The sequence below is a fragment of the Argiope bruennichi genome, chromosome 10 (genome assembly GCF_947563725.1).
Source record: "Argiope bruennichi chromosome 10, qqArgBrue1.1, whole genome shotgun sequence".
Taxonomy (NCBI): Eukaryota; Metazoa; Arthropoda; class Arachnida; order Araneae; family Araneidae; genus Argiope; species Argiope bruennichi.
In genome coordinates this window covers 38,815,188-38,833,152 of record NC_079160.1, presented here as the reverse complement: position 1 = coordinate 38,833,152, position 17,965 = coordinate 38,815,188, and the positions used below count along the sequence as shown (strand labels likewise).

General features: G+C 31.7%; 1 protein-coding gene across 7 annotated transcripts in view; it reads right to left on the bottom strand.

The window, feature by feature from the left end:
* The window catches only part of LOC129988295 (collagen alpha chain CG42342-like), a 698,930-nt gene that overhangs the window by 632,372 nt on the left and 48,593 nt on the right, over window positions 1-17,965 (bottom strand). For all 7 annotated transcript variants that reach the window (XM_056096482.1, XM_056096484.1, XM_056096486.1 and 4 more), the window contains exon 2: window positions 7,701-7,791. In XM_056096482.1, coding sequence (XP_055952457.1) covers window positions 7,701-7,791 — 91 coding nt within the window. The remainder of the gene's footprint in view (window positions 1-7,700; window positions 7,792-17,965) is intronic.

The window sequence follows — 17,965 nt, the reverse complement described above, 5'->3', positions numbered from 1 at the left end:
ATCCTGACGAATAAACTCGTCATAAAGCAAAATATTGTACTTTTTTCCATGACAAGTACACTCGTCAAAAACAATTAACTGGTAAAGAAGGTATTATATTCTGATGATTGCAAAGAAGTTCAGAATTTTGTATTAACCCTTTAAAGGGCCATTTTTTTCTAGTCATATTATGTTAAAATATTTTGAGGCTTGAAATTAGAATAAGAAAAGGGATTCATTTAGCTTATTAGATAAATTTAATTTGATTAATCAATTAATGTGGTTAATTAATAATTAAGCAAGAAATCAAGGCACATCATTTTGTCTGAGATAAAGAACTGAGGCATCTAAGTTTCGGATTTACTAAAAAAATTTGTCAGAACTTATGTCAACCTACATAATTTCATACACAGATTGATAAATGTGGTGGGAAGCATACTTCTCACTGCCCTAGAAAGGGTTAATATATGCATTGCACATCATCAATAAGTAATGCAAATAGTTTTTTTTACACAATTAAAAAAATTAAATACAATAAGACATGAAAATGAAAGTATTGCCAACTTATTACTTTTCCGCATACTGGCCATTCATGTTGAGGTATTTGTCCCAGTGCTGCATCTGTTTAAATATCTCGGTCTCATAGAAGGCTGTGGGGCCCTATGAGGTCGCCGTCAAAGCGAAATTTTTGACCGATATGAAACCTATTCATAGGTCTAAAAAATAAAAATTTGAGAGTATGAGATGTAAGGTTGTATCGTGGTTGCTTCTAAACTTCCCAAACTCATTCTTGCAGTTTTGCCAAAAACTGGCCGACGGACCAAAAAATATACATGCATTTATAGATTCAAATAAATTTAACTAAGAATATTTTAAGATTGATTATTCAAATCGATGGGCGTGGTTTCCCCCAAACTGTCCCACATACTCCCTACTAAATGCAAAATCTCACCCATATTGGCGATATAAAAAATTGCTGACTTTAGGCATAGCCGTGAACACAGTGATTGCTCAGATTTTTATTTTTTGTCAGTCCGATTTTTGAAACCTTATCGTTAAACGATTTTAATGAAAATCTAGTATAGAACTGCAGTTACAATGTCAAGATCGCATTCACAAGATGAACCAAATTGTCTTTATACTAACTTTGATTTAAAGTTTCAAGTTCGGGCCCATAACACCTCTTATCTCCAAAAAAGAACGTTAATGCAATCAAATTAATAACAGTTGACTGATCAAAATTTTATGAGATCATTAAATTAGTGAAGTAATAATCAATAATTTAGAGTTAGAGAGGTTCATTTTAATATTAAAAACTATCCATATTAAACTGCATGGATTTGATGATGATGTCCAAAATTATTAATTCACATTCAGTAAATATTTATAACTAATCGTCTTTGGCAACCAGCTTGTTCTCCTGGAATATTGACATTCCTGAAGTTGAATTATTAATATGAAATGCATTTATTTAAAATTTCATCTTATTACAAGAACATACTGAAAAGTATGGATTTCATTGTATTAGTCTACTACGAAATATTATGCAGATAATAAATAAATTCAGATAAAAAATTGCAGTAAATGCAGATCAAAAATTGAATATACTAGGAATAAAAGAGAAAGCGATATCCCCACTTCAGAGTCAATTTGTAAAACCTTAATTTTTAATGCTGACAAAAGCAACCGATTTCATGTTTTGATGGAATAATGAAATTAATTTGAATTTCATCATACCAATAAAATTTTGACAGATATTGTACGAAACTGATTTTTTTAAAAAAATTATTAAAATTGGAAAAATTATGTGGAAATGAAATACGTATTTTACAAAAAAGGATTTTTTTTTTTTAAATTTACAATATTGTAAAAATTATTTTTTGTGATACAATATTTTTGGTCGCTAAAATACATCAAAACTTTATTTGAATTTAGGTTAAGTAAAAGTTTAAGCAAGTTTGGGTTCACAGCGAACTTCTGTCCGTGTAGAAAAGCACTGTTGTCAAATTTTTACCAAAAAGAGGAATAAGAAGTATAAATTTGTATTAAAGATTTACAAATAAACATTAATCTTTATATAAATTTTAAAAAAAATTAATGAACTTATCCATTAAATAATCAATTTCCATCTACACATCACATTTTTGCTAGTGTAAATTCTAAATCAAGGAAATATTTCATAAATTTCAAATAAAAATGAATTCCCATCCAGAGATAAAACTCCGCAAAACACAAAATATACCCAATTATATAACAAAAAATATTTAAATAAATTAAAGCCACAATGAAAACTTCGCCGGAAATTTCTCAAATAAAAAAAATATAAAAATTTTATGCTTCCATTTTTTTTTACAATTAATTACAATCCGAACAATCAACGTGCAGTTAAATATTTATTAAAACTTTTACATACGATATTTCAAATAAATAACTTATCAGCGCATTGCAGTTTAACAGCATTGCTTTTTATAAGAAATATTTCATAGAAAAATTCATTTTCTTTAAATTTCTTTATTCGTTCTTTTTTCATTTTAAATATGAAATATCTAGAAAAAGTGATGAAGCAATTAGTTTTTTTGGGGGGTAAAATTGTGTTTTTCGGAGAAAATATTTAGATACCAATCACATACTGATTACATATTAATATTTTTCATTCTTACCAACATATGAACTGGTCATTTAAAAAAAAAAAAATCATGAAGGCACTTAGTTTAACATGTTATTCGAATTGGTTTACATAATAATTGCATTGTTGCTACTGGATGTGGGCCGAATGCATTAGTATTAGGATAATATCATATAGCGACATATCTCAAAATTTTGAGGCGACAGTAGGCTATCATCCTATGGCAGAAACGCAAGTATCAAAGAAATTTACGAAATGGCTCTTTATGACATTGTCCTCATGACAGCAAATAGAAAGGGGCTCTAATAGTTATAAAAAATGGTGTGTGTGTGTGTGTGTGTGTGTGTGTGTGTGTGTGTGTGTGTGTGTGTGTGTGTGTGTGTGTGTGTGTGTGTGTGTGAGTGTGTGTGTGTGTGTGTGTGAGTGTGTGAGTGTGTGTGTGTGTGTGTGTGTGTGTGTGTGTGTGTGTGAGAGAGAGAGAGAGAGAGAGAGGAAAGACACCTATATAGACAAACTTAAATAGTTAAACTTTATCTAAATATAAAATTTTATCCAAATCGTAATCGAAATACAAGAATTGCTAGAATAAAGTTATAAGATAAAACTTCATTCAAAGAGAAATTTTTTACAGAAGGCAAAATATCCAAATTCTTAAAAATAAAAAGAATAATAATAAATCTTATTGCAACTTACATAAACTGATTCATCAAAAAACCCATTCTTATTAACCCTTTCTAGGGCCGTGGGAAGTATGCTTCCCACCAAACTTATCAATCTTTGTATGAAATTATGTAGGTTGGCATAAATTCCTGAAGAACTTTTTTAGAAAGACAGAAACTTAGATGCTTCAGTTCTTTATCTCACACAAAATGATGTGTCTTAATTTGTTACTTAATTATTAATTAATCAAATTAATTAAAATTTAATTTATCTAATTAGCTAAATGAACCCCTTTTCTTATTCTAATTCCAAGTCTAAAAATATTTTAACATAATATGACTAGAAAAAAATGGCCCTTTAAAGGGTTAACACATCGAAATTTAATAGTAGAATATTTCATACATCCTAGATTCAATATTCCCAGAAGACAAAACATCCCAATTTCACTATGAAATAAGGAAAGTAATCTCTAAATAAATTAAAGCAACAACGAAAATTTCTCAAATAGAAAGAATGAAACTTGCTAATCGTTCCGGATTTTCGTCTTTCAATCCGAACAATCAACGTGAAGTTAAATCTTTATTATAACATTAACATACAACACATCAAATAAATACCTTTTATCGACACATCGCAGTTGACTAGTATTAAACCTTATCAGTAATATTTCATACATTTTAAATATGAATAAAACCTACTCAAAAAGAAATTTTGTACCGAAGGCAAAACGTCCCAATACTGCAAAATTAATTCATCAAATACATCCTTATAAAGAACATTTCATACATAAATAAAACCCCACTCAAAGAAAGATATTTCCAGAAGACAAAACATCCCAATTTCGCTATAAAATAAGAAATGGAATCTCTAAATAAATTAAAGCAACAACGAAAATTTCACAGCGAATTTCACAGATAGAAAGAATGAAAACTGCTTATCCGTCCAGATTTTTTTCCCTTCAATCCGGACAACCAACATGAAGTGAAACAGTTATTGACCCACGCTCAATCGAGTCGAAAACTTTTCTCTGACGACTTCTCCGTCCCTATTTATCTTACCCAAGAATTTAGAACACAAACGTCTTCACGGTGTCCTGGATGTTTCCTGCAATGCAATTCCGTTTGAAATTCCACACATGGAGAGGCGCTAGCAGGAATTTCAAATAAGCATTTGACTTTTACTATTAAACTAAGGGCAGTTTGCCTTGAGGGGAATGTTCCTTGTTATTATTACTGCGGGCCCAGTTTATGGAGGAGGCTTATTTTTACCGCTGGAGAAGTTATTTTGCAGAAGTTGCATGTTTATTTTGCGAGACTTTTTTTTATGTGTTTGGGATTTCTTGCGAGTTTGTTGTAATAGCAAACAAGTTAATTTTATATCCGTGCTATTGCAAATAAAATAAATAGGTAAATACTGCTAGAATCATTGTAGTTACTTGTAAAGTTGACGATAAAAAAATTTAAATAAAGAAAGACAATTCAAATTCCTTTGTATTCTGGCAATCCTATTGAACTATAAACAAATTCGTTTGAATTTTAGTATTTCAGCAATAAAATATATTAAAAATATTATACAATTTGTCTTTTAAAACCAATCTAAAACATTGCCAAAAATATTTTTTTTTAAATAAAACTGAAATATTTTCCTTGTTAAATGTTTGGTTGATTCTTAGTGCCTAAGCACTTCTATTAAAATAAGAAGAATTTCAATAATAATAATAATAAATGAATAAATAGAATAATAAAAAAATAAAAATAAAGAAGTACAAATTCTTACAGTTGCTAAGCAACGAAATATCCAGCATATATTTCCTTATTTCAAAATCGTCTGCCTTTATTTATTAATTTATTAAATTTTGAAAAAAAATTAGATATTGAAATGAAATTTGCTGGTAAACGAAATTGAAATCATTGAGGAGGTATCATATCATCGATTTTAAGATGATGTAAAAAATTTTCTTGTGGAATAATTTACTCCGAAGTTAAGGTCTGAAAATGGCAAAATAATATCACCATTTAGAATGGAATTGCTTCGATCAAAAATTGTTTTTGAATTCGAAAATATAATAATGGTCTTGAAGAAATGTGCAAAGGATAAAGTAACTAATCAGTTTCCTGTGAAAGGAAAAAATGTGAAGGGGGGGGGGGAAACTAACTTTAAAATTAACTCTAATTTTTAATGTTCGAATTGATTCAACAAATGTTCAGGTATTATCGTAACTGAATGTTTTCTTTTTTTGCATCTTTGGATATTTTTCTGTAGGTTTATTGTGAAAAATTAATTTTTTATCTGCATTTGTTAGACATAATTTAATTGGAAAAATTCAGTTAAAAGCAAATATTTTTTCTCGGAAAGTTGCTTAAAGAAGCAAGACTATTTAAATCTTAAATAGTCATTCAGAAGAAACTGTTCTAGTCTACAATTGTATTTGAGTTTAAAATCAAAGAATTATCTTGCAAGAAAACGCACAAAAAAAAAGGGTAACTAATCAGTTTTTAAAAAAGAAAATGGGAAAAAATATTGTTCTTCAGATTTTGCATCAATCAAAGCGTGTTTCCTCAAAATTCGTATTGATTCAAAAATTGTGGAAACGATAATGTAACGGAATGGTTTCTTCAAAAAAATAAATTTTTCTAAAGATAAAAATATATATATGTTCTCTAAAATAATTAAAGTTTTTCGCATTTTTTTTAAAAACAACATGCTTTTATACCTCCCGTTCTTCAGTTAATGTAACTAGATGGTTACTTTAAAAAATAAAATAGTTTTTAAGATTTTATTTTCAGAAATCAACGTGAGGTTTCCATTCCGATTTCTCATTAATTTTTAGTATTGTTTATCGGAAATATTTTAAACTCAGACTTTCTTTATTTTTAAAGTTCAATATTTTGCTCAGATTTGCCACGTTTGAAAAAGGTTACTCCGATATATTCATTGCCTAAAATTTTGTTGTATGCTATTTTTTTAAAAAAAATATCTATTAGTGCATTATGCTTTTATTAGAAATTGATTGGCGGAAATAAGTATATCAGCCTTTTTTTTTTCAAAATAAAAAAAAAAGGATTTAACAATGAAATAACAATATACATTGAAATTACGTCACATGATTAAAAATATTTGCATAGTTTTACTGCCTATTATAAGTCTATGAAGAAATAGCTTTTAAATGAAATACTAACTGAATATTGCACTAACCAAGTCATACCAATATTCTCAGTTTGAACGAACTTCCGCATAATTCAGATTCTTGTTGGAATTACTCAACGATGTAACAGATTTCCCTTTAATTTCTTACGCGCACATGAGTGTAAATGCAGTAACTGCAACATTTTTCATTGTTGCAGTTACTGGATTTACACTCAAGCGCGTTGAGTATGATATTAAATGCATTGTTTGTGTACTTGTAATAAGAGTAAATTTTTTTAATGAAATAAATGAAAATTTATAAATTGTAAACATTGTTATTAGTTACTGGATTTAGATTCACGCGTTTTGCGAATGATATTGCGTTTTTCGTTTGCATGCAATAAAGGTGGGTTTACACTTGACCAGTTATAAGATTGGCCAGCAGGCAGCGAATGCGCAGAAAGATTGAAAAATGCTGTTCGGTCCATGGCAGGTACTAGTCTCGACTGGACAACAATACGCCGCTGAATTGTATTTTTTTCCCTTTACTCGCATGCGTTTGTAGAATTTGGCGATTTTTTGAAGTGGAAAAATTAATCCCTTATCATAGATTAATTCCGACATTTTTCGCTCTTTGTTTTTCTGATGCGAGGTTTTGTGTGCACGCGTGCGTGTGTGCGCGTTTTATTTTATTTGTCTTTTTTCTATAGTTTTCCAAATTTAAGTATGTTGACCGTTCTTTTTATTTTACTATGTTTCTTTTTGTAAACATCCATCATTTTAATAAGATACGCAGTGAAAAAGAAAATGTTAGGGATGCCAATACGGCAATTTATAACCAAGCATGGAATATCTAAATTTATTTTATGAAATTCGGGAAAACATAAATCAGTCTCTTTTTGCGCATGCGTTGTCTTACTGACTGAGTGTAAATCCACTTTAAGAGTAATTTTTGAAAATAAAGGTATACACATAAATCTTAAACATTATAATGTCAGAATGTTATCTACTAAAAGTTTCAATCCCTCTTTTTTTATTTTATTGTTATTCATTATCATTTTGTTATTTATTTTACTAAGAGTTATATTTAAAAACAGAATAGAAATCTCTAACAGGCGTAATGAATTATTAGAAACTAAATTAATTTGGAATAAAACAAACAAAAAAAATATCTAATTTCTGCGTCTTCACAAGACAATGGTCATCATCCATCTCCCGGCCAACCGGATGTCAGTGGAAGACATTAAGGGGGTCGAGACAGAATAATTAGTGAAATTAAACCCCCGTGACAAACGAGGGTTGAACTGACCTGGTGGACAGATACATTCTGCTGTCTCTCGCCTGCTCCTCTTGTGTCCGAAGGAATCCCCCGCGCCTCCGCCGGCACTGCTCTTCTGTTCCTGCAAAATAAAAGAGGAAAATGGCCATTAATTTCTTCTAATGGAATGTTCTCGTCCAATGAGAAACCATTTCTCAACTTCAAGAGAAATGAGGTGGCAACAATCCTCCCTTTTAAGGGGGAATGTGAAACTCAAATGAAATTAGTTAATGTTTTAGTTGTTTAAGAGTGAGTTACCAGTTAATAAAGTTGCGGAATATTCTGATGAATAATACTGAACGTTCTCGACTACTTATATTCATCGTGCCTTAAATTTCCTAATCTTCTACAACAAGAATTTTACAGGTTTTTGCTTTTTGTACAACAAGAATTTTACAGGTTTTTGCTTTTTGTACAACAAGAATTTTACAGGTTTTTGCTTTTTGTACAACAAGAATTTTACAGGTTTTTGCTTTTTGTACAACAAGAATTTTACAGGTTTTTGCTTTTTGTACAACAAGAATTTTACAGGTTTTTGCTTTTTGTACAACAAGAATTTTACAGGTTTTTGCTTTTTGTACAACAAGAATTTTACAGGTTTTTGTTTTTTGTACAACAAGAATTATACAATTTGAAGTGCCCTCCATCTCCCACTGGAGGAGGGGCATTTCAAAAATGAGGATCTGTAGCTTCCGATATGGCAGTTGGTTCTCGTCACCCAGGTGGGTACAGAAAAAAGTGGGGATTGGCAACCTCCCATCGATGACAGGATGTACTTCCTACGGAAAAGGCTGTACCGTAGCCGGTAATGGCCCTTAGAACTGAACTACAGTTTCCACCAGTGTTACTGTAGCGGTGGTCCGGTCATTCAGTTTTTTCAGTGTGCCTAATGGCGGATCTGAGTAGTCAATTTGTGATATATAATTTTTTTTTTTTAAAAAAATGAGTGAAACAAATGCAGGAAAAATAATTTAAAAGTAGTACCTTGAACTTCATTTTGCAGTTAAAATTAATTTATTGCACATACTAATCGCTTGATAAAAATTGTTTTCTATAAAAATTCTCATTGAGGTTAAACATTAATAAATTATCAAAATTAGCAGAAACAATTAATCAAGGTTAGAAGAAATGAAGGAAATATTAAGTAGGTAAAATGCGGGATTAAAGGATTAAGCCACTAGAGTTTTAATTTTTATTTAAGTTTTAAATACATTTCGTTCTCAATTTCTATTTGTTTCGACTTTCAGTTAATGAGTGTATTTTTTAATAATTCATAAGTACATTTGCGATACAATAATGATTATAATGATCTACGAAATTATTTACAAGCTTCCAAGAGTTTAAGTCCTAACGATGAGTTAAGTCATAAGGATGATAATAGGTTCTTTCTATTTTTTCGACACATCATAAAGCTTCGAAGCTTGTTATGAACAAGGAATTTCCCAGTTTCCCAATTTTTGTAATACATTTTTTTTTATTCTACACTATGTATTACATGTTTCATATCAAGAAAATAACGATTTTGTCTTAATTAAGAACTGCATTTAAACTTCTCTAAAAATTACCTTTTCTTTAAATAAGAATTTCTGAAACAGCAAGTACAAGAATTTCAACACACACACATACATTATATACACCTACATACATACACACACACATACATTATATACACCTACATACATACACACACACATACATTATATACACCTACATACATACACACACACATACATTATATACACCTACATACATACACACACACATACATTATATACACCTACATACATACACACACACATACATACATACACCTACATACATACACACACACATACATTATACACACCTACATACATACATACACCTACATACATACACCTACATACATACACACACATACATTATACACACCTACATACATACACACACACCTACATACATACACACACACATACATTATACACACACACACATACATTATACACACCTACACACATACATACATTATATACACCTACACACATACATACATTATATACACCTACACACATACATACATTATATACACCTACACACATACATACATTATATACACCTACACACATACATACATTATATACACCTACACACATACATACATTATATACACCTACACACATACATACATTATATACACCTACACACATACATACATTATATACACCTACACACATACATACATTATATACACCTACACACATACATACATTATATACACCTACACACATATTATATACACATACACACATACATACATTATATACACCTACACACATATTATATACACATACATACATATTATATACACATACATACATATTATATACACATACATGTATACATACATAGTAATTTCCGTAAAAAAATCGACAAAGTATGAAATACGTATTTTTCAAATTATGTGAACTTGTCGCTCCATTCTGCCTATAAACATAAAATCACTTTGAGCTAGAAGAGTGAAATTCGGTACGTGGACTTAACACGAAGTTATAGATTTCTATTAAATATTAGACGAAATCATTCTTGGATATCTGACTTCCTCTGAATAAGTGAATATGTTAAGAACAAAATCCGTATCAAATTTGGAACTAAATATGTCAAGGAAAAGGTCGTCTTTTAGGCTGTACTTGAACATACATGTAAAGGCAATAACTCAAAATCACAAAGATAAATGAAATTTGGTATACACTTTTAGCACTCTTGCAATATTACCAAATTTCTTACCATCTGTCGATCAGGTCTAGAGTACTGCGACTTGAATTAATAAAATTTGATAAATGATCTTTTGATTAGAATTGCAATACTATATGAACGATCAGTTTCAATCAGTCGGAAAAAAGGCGTTCAAAATACATATTCTATTTTCTGGCCCTTGTGCAATAAAACCATGTGAGCATTAATTGCAAAAGCGGGAATCATTTCTCCAAAACTTTCTTGCCTACTTCCTAGTAAAGATGTTATTCCAGAGAATACCTTGCATGGCAAGGGTGAACAATAGTTACGAAATATTATAAAATATTTAGCAATTTTACTGAATCCATTATGAGATCATTCTCAAATTTTTTTGGCGATTAATCTCTGATATGCGGTTAAAAGCACAAAAAAAATCTAATTTCTTTTAGACAGGTTTTTACCTTCCGATTGAAACAAAAATTTGACTTAAAACTACTTTTGTAGTAAAAAAAAAATCCAATACCAAATTTTATATATTTAAGTCCGTGCTTTTTTTAATTATCGCGTTTACATGCTTCTGAATGTAAAGACCGACAAACGACCCATCCCTCGTTGCATTTAGCTCAAAATTTGAAGCGTCTACACTGCAGATGTTAAATCTGTGTACCTAATTTTATTTATTCAGCTGTTTTCGTTTTATAGTTATTGTGTTAACTTATATTCGAAAAAGCCGGTTGTACAGATTTTCTCTGAACGAATTTTGCTCAAAATTTGACAAAATCTAAAAATTTGGTATAAAAATTGTATACCGAATTTCATTCGTCTAACTCAAAGTGTTTGAGTTTTCTTTGTCACAAATATACAGATGGACATTTTCCAAAAATGTCTTTTTGGAACTCAGAGGGCTAAAACCTGGTCAAATGTGGTTTAATTCAATAGAAGCTCAAGTTCGAATTCTTTGATAATCAGAATACTTTCTCTATACATCACATACGAGTAAGTAAAAAAAAATTGATAAAGGTCTCTCATTAGATTCAGTAAAAACAATAGATTCAAAGATGATACGTCGTCCCTATTTTTCACTAATGCACACAATAAATATAGAAATACCGATTTCCTTTACTATAATATGAAGTATATAAATCTCGCATATGGACCTCTGAAAATAAAAATTTGAGTACTAGTACGATTCATGGCTGTACGCAAGATTTACAATTTTATGCGGAGGAGGAGGATAGTACTATTATAAGAGACCATGTGAGAAAGTTTTGTTGAGAACTTCCCGCTGTTTTTCTTTCTTTCTTTATAAACTGAATTATTGTTTTAGTATAGGAAATAGCACAAACTTTTTAATATCTTGAAACATCTAAATTTCTCAAATTCGTAATCATCTGAAGAAGAAGTATTCTATGAGATATCAAAAATAGGTGTTTAGAGTTTTTAAAAATTAATTATTCTTAATATCAATTACATTTTTAAAAAACACTTGACATAAGTAGAAACAGAGTTCAATGTAATTCTACAACTAAACTAAAGATAATTGCAATCATAAATAATAAAATGTATTCACCTAATGATAATATTGTTACTTTCACTAAGAAATTAAATAATTAAGTAAAAACAAGAAATAGCCCAGAAATGTGCACGCTTATCTATAAACTGAAAAGCATAGTTAGCTTCATATCAATATATAAGCACTTGCAGGAAAACGGCTTTTACAGAACTGGAGCGCCTCAATGCTTAAACTTGTCTAAGGCGTGAAATCTAAATATAATCCCCCGATCCGATTTAGTAAAATATAATACCATTTCTTTAACTCAAAATACAACAAAAACATGCATGACACACAAAGAAATTCTACTCTTAAGAGAACAAAACTGCCCGAGTTATGAAGCTTTGAAAAACACTATTTCAGACCATTTAGGTTTCTAGATCAACTAAAGGTATCCAATCCATTGATTCCATTTCCACGAAGTGGACATCAATTAATCTAAAGTAAATAAATTTAAAGTTTCATAACTCGGACAATTTTCATGACAGAAGAGTGGAAATTTTCCTTTTTAAATGTTAAAGCACCACAAACATGTTAATTTAGATTTCGTAATTTCTTTCATAAATACATTTATTAACAAAAATACTTAGACTTTAATATATTTTTCCAGCAGTAAATACACGGCAATCTCTTAAGACTTCGTTATTAGTTACTGAACCACGATTAAAGGGGGACACACTATATAATCCAGAAAAACTGCGAACAGAATATAAATAACCTAGTAATTGGTTTCCGCGTTCAAACGAAACGCGAATTTTCGTCAACAGTCTCGAGAACCCCATTTTAAGCCCTCAATGTTCTTCACGCATGTCGGAAATCAATATGTCTGTGTATTTATCCCTCTTTACAAATTCCCAAACTCATACATTTCTGAAAGTAACAGCACATAATTCATGTTGTCCTTTGTTCTCTAATACAGAACAAACACATGCGTCTATAACGGAGAGTCGGATGTTGCGAAAACAATGCCAGGGATGTAAACAACTAGATTTTCCCACCTATTTGAAAGCTCTTCTAAGCTGGTGAGAATAATGTTATTATTCATGGATCCTTCAATATTCTTTGAAAAAGACTTAATAGAGAATAAATAATGCATTTAATACATAAAAATATAAATTATTCGGTAATTTCTGTAGTTAGAGCTTTTATTCCGACAGAGGTTTTTTTTTTTTTTTTTTTTTTTTGCGTAATGATTAAAAACAGTAATCGATATATTGTAAAGGGTGTCCCAAAATACAAGGACTAACATTTAACTATACTTTATGAAACTAGTTTGCGAGTTGTGAAAAATAATGAATTATTGTCAATTGTCAATAACACAATTCATAGAAGTTTAATTTGAAAATTCTATAATTCTACATATTATAATGAAAAGATAAAATAAATAAGGAACTTCTTCCGTTTTCTTAACCATAACCATACTTATATTTATATTAGCTTCCTTATGAATGCGATAGTCCACAAATGCTCCAAGCAAAACAAAACTTGGTATATGGAGTTTACATAAAATTGAATATGTTTGTTTAATTATCTATACTATATTACGAAGTGGAAACGGGGAAAATCTCTGTCTCTCTCTCTGTCTGTGTGTCTGTCTGTCTGTCTGTGTGTCTGTCTCTCTGTCTCTCTCTCTGTCTGTCTGTGTCTGTGTGTCTGTCTCTCTGTCTCTCTCTCTGTCTGTGTCTGTGTGTCTGTCTCTCTGTCTCTCTCTGTCTGTCTGTCTGTGTCTGTGTGTCTGTCTCTCTGTCTCTCTCTCTGTCTGTCTGTCTGTGTCTGTGTGTCTGTCTCTCTGTCTCTCTCTCTGTCTGTCTGTCTGTGTCTCTCTCTCTCTCTCTCTCTCTCTGTGTGTGTCTGTCTCTCTCTCTCTCTGTCTGTCTGTGTCTGTCTGTCTGTCTGTCTGTGTCTGTCTGTCTGTCCGTGTGCGTGTGCGCGTGTGTGTGTGTGTGTGTGTGTGTGGGATGCTGTACCATTCTTCCTCATGAAGAAACTGCTCTAACTCCCAGAGAGAGCCAGGAGAAGAATAATGGATCTCACTCATTCATCACTGGACAGGCCACAGAAGTTGTACAACTAAGGCCTCATTTTTCCGAAACTATGATTGAACAATTCGACTATGGTAAATCGGAGAATTACCATTTTGATAAGAGCAATCTCCAGACGGAACAATATCAGGTACGTAACGACCTGTCCATGTAATGTGACAAGGGGACCTACTCCAAACTACAAGATGCGGTCCCAAACCATTAAGGATCCACCCCTCATGCTTCACAGTACAAAAGAGGCAGTCGAGGTTGTAGGCTTATGCTGAGATTCGCCAAATATAAACCGTCCCGTAGTTTGAAACAGGGAGACATTTGATTTATCTGAAAACAAGTTTCAAGACATGGTCACAATCCTCCTTAATGTCCAGCTGTCTCTCACAGCAAGTTTGGTGTTTCTTCCACAGTTTATTCTAGCACATGATGTTCTGCCATGACCGTTGTATGCTGCTATGACCTTCGATACGATGCCTATTGGTACTTGTACCTTATGCCACTGTGATTACTGATGAACCAACGAAACGGGTTCCCATTCTCTGCACTCTTTGAAATTCTGACTGCTCTCATTTTTAGCTTCAACCGAACAAAATTAAGCAGGCAATGATGTGCAATACACTTGGACGCACCTTTGAAACTATAAGCGACGATACTATGCAAAAAAATTGGCAGTTGCATATTTAATTTAGTCCTATACTATTACATATGGAAGTCCCAGTTTTCAGCGAGGTTTTTCTATTATTTTGGAACTATTTCTATTTTTTCTAATATTTTCTATTATTTCTATCATCTGTCTCTTGATATACAATACTTTTCTCTAAAAAACGACCAACAAAGTCTCTGGGGCAAAAAATGCGGCAATATTTTATATGAAATGCATCAGAAGCATATGAATAGTTATATAATTCGAAATATAAGAATTGCTTACAAGGCAGTTATGCATGCCAACAATTCTAGTTATTATTCAAATCCAAATATTGAACATGCCATTATGCTATTCGAAATTGATAGAAATGCCATCCCGAAATACATTCTTTCCTCTGCGCACCGGGGGAGATCAAATTGTCAGTCAAACAGATAGATTTCGTTCGAGCTTAGCCAAAATATTTTTTGAAAGATGATTTCTTACTATTCCAGGCGGTTTTCGTTTCAAATCGGATCTATATCAGATTCCATTTTCAAACCCAACCAAAGAAAGAATGAGAAAAAAAGTGGGAAGCAGTGCTACGTTTAAATATTTTGCCTTCATGGAGCACAAAAAAGCAATTGCTTAAATATTTACCTATAAATAATCTAGTTTATTTATAAATCAATTTTATTTAGTTCAATAAAATCATTGCATACGTACCTGATAATAAAATTAATTCAATAATACACAAGCTCTTTATTTTTCCTCAGTGTAACACAAGTATTTTTCCTTTATTTGGCAAATTTCAGTAATATTACCATATATTTACAATATCAAAAGTGAAAGTAAGAATAATTGTACATCAAATGCATAAACACCACTGACTAAGCATTCATTTATTAAGTTATCATGATATCGAAGTAATTAATTGTTACCATTAAATCCTTTTAAATTCAAAGAAAAGTACTTTCGTCTATGATTAAACTAATTTTTTTAAACATTTGTGAGGAACTAATGTGTAGTTGATGTAAAATATTCAGGGACCTTTGCATAAAACTTCACATCACACAAAAGCAAAAAAGGCCGCGGTGGCCTGGTGGTAAAGTCTCGGCTTGTGAGCCGTAGGGTTTCATGTTCGAGACCCGATTCCACCGAAGAACCGTCGTGTAAGGGGGTCTGGTGCGCGTGAAAGCCGCCCCGACCAAATGTCCTCCCGCTGGTGTGGCGTGGAGAGGGGATTGCCAGCTCAGGTGTCGTCCTCGTCATCTGACCGCGGTTCTAAATTACGAGGTCCGTCCCAAAATAGCCCTAGTGTTGCTTTACAACGGGACGTTAATATAACTAAACTAAACACACAAAAGCAAAACGAAACCTCTATTAGTGTTGAGGAATACCTAAGATCTTTTATTGAATCTATTAGAATCTTGATTGGCTTTAGTTCTGTAAATAAAATATTTAAAAAAAATCCTCTCGGCAAGATGGAAGGCAAAGATAAATTCCTTTACTGCTAAGTTATTACCTAACAACACAAATTGCTGACGTTAGAAAGTCAAAATTAGGGCTCGAAAAATCACATTTTAGTCCCTAACTTCTAAGATGGTGCAATTATCGAAAAATTTTAAATATAAAAGTTGTTCGTCTTAATGAGACGCTGATTTGTCTAATAGGATTTATTTTTCTATTATCAATATTAAGAGAGTTATAACGAAATGAAAATTTTAACTCCCACATCGGACCATTTCCACCCGCACTGAGCTAAATGGTCCGATTCTTTTACATTTCTAACATATTCCCAGCCAGTTAAAATCCAAACAAAATTACTCTAATTACCCTGTTTATAAGATAACATGAGCAAAGCGTTATACACAAATATATATATTATGAACTTTTGAACGAATGTGGTTTTGGGTTCAAGGGATCATAATCAGTGAAGAAGTGAAGAAATTTTCCTGAAGTCTTGTCATTGCAATAGGTAGTCTTCCTATAGGAATCTACATAAAAATGAATTAAAATTGATTTCCACTCGAGCATTCTATGACCTAATAAGACTTGGTGTGAATTAATTTAGTTTAATAAGATTAATGAATTATTTTAAAGTTACACGGCTATTTATTATTTTCGAACAAACTTCATAAATTTTAGCCAGAGTCCAGTGAGGAGAACCTCTGCCTTGCATTTATGGTAGACGTTTGACTTTCGAAAAGAATATCATCGAGACCATGACAACCGATAGAAATGGAGGAGATTCTAAGCTCCAGTAATTTTTTAAAATTTATTCGTATATGAAAAGAAAATAATGAAATCGTTAAAAAAAAAATTCGAAGACAATAGTTCGAGGAATCTCCATGCTATGGACCTCTGAATCCAATAAACACTTTTTTTGGTCTTATGTATGCTTATCTGAATACGATAACTCAAAAGCGCTTTGAGAGTTGGACTAATGAAAATTTGTGTGTAACCTTTACACTAAAATCCATAATTTCTATCAAATTTCTTAGCGATATCCATTTATAAAAAACCTGATCATTCAGCTGAACAAAATTATGGAACTACAAAACGTAAAAAGCTAAATGAATAAAATTAGGTAGATTTAGCAGCTGAAACGTCGTAGTTTGGTTTGGTTTGGTTTGGTTATATTAACGTCCCTTTTGAAGCAACACTAGGGCTATTTTGGGACGGACCTCGTAATTTTGAACCGCGGTCAGATGACGAGGACGACACCTGAGCTGGCACCCCCCTCTCCACACCACACCAGCGGGAGGACGTTTGGTCAGGACAGATTTAACGTGCAACAGACCCCCTTACACGACGGTTCTTCGGTGGAATCGGGTCTCGAACCTGGAACCCTCCGGTTCCGAAGCCGAGACCTTACCACCAGGCAACCCTTAAACGTCGTAGATCTTATTTTGGAACCAAATCTGTCAACGGACCGACCTTTAGTCGGTCTGTACTTCCGCATGTATATAAACGCAATACTTCAAAACCCACAACCCCTTAAATAAATGGAATTTAATCAGTGATCTTGTTAATAAAATTGCACTTCTGTATCAAAATGTATTTTCAATCGGTTGAAGAAAAAGTGTTAAAAATACATACTCGATTTTCTTCACTATACAAAGAACCACAAAGTGCTCATATGCGGGACACTGAAAATAAAAATCTGAAAAAAGTGGCACTCACAGTCTAATCCAAGGTGGAAAATTTTATGCAAAGGGAAGGGACATAATACCTTTATTAAATAATATGCAAGAAAATTTATCGAAAAACACAACCATCGGTTTTATAAATTGTAAATTAAAGTAATTAAGGTTTCAGTTAATTCATTAAA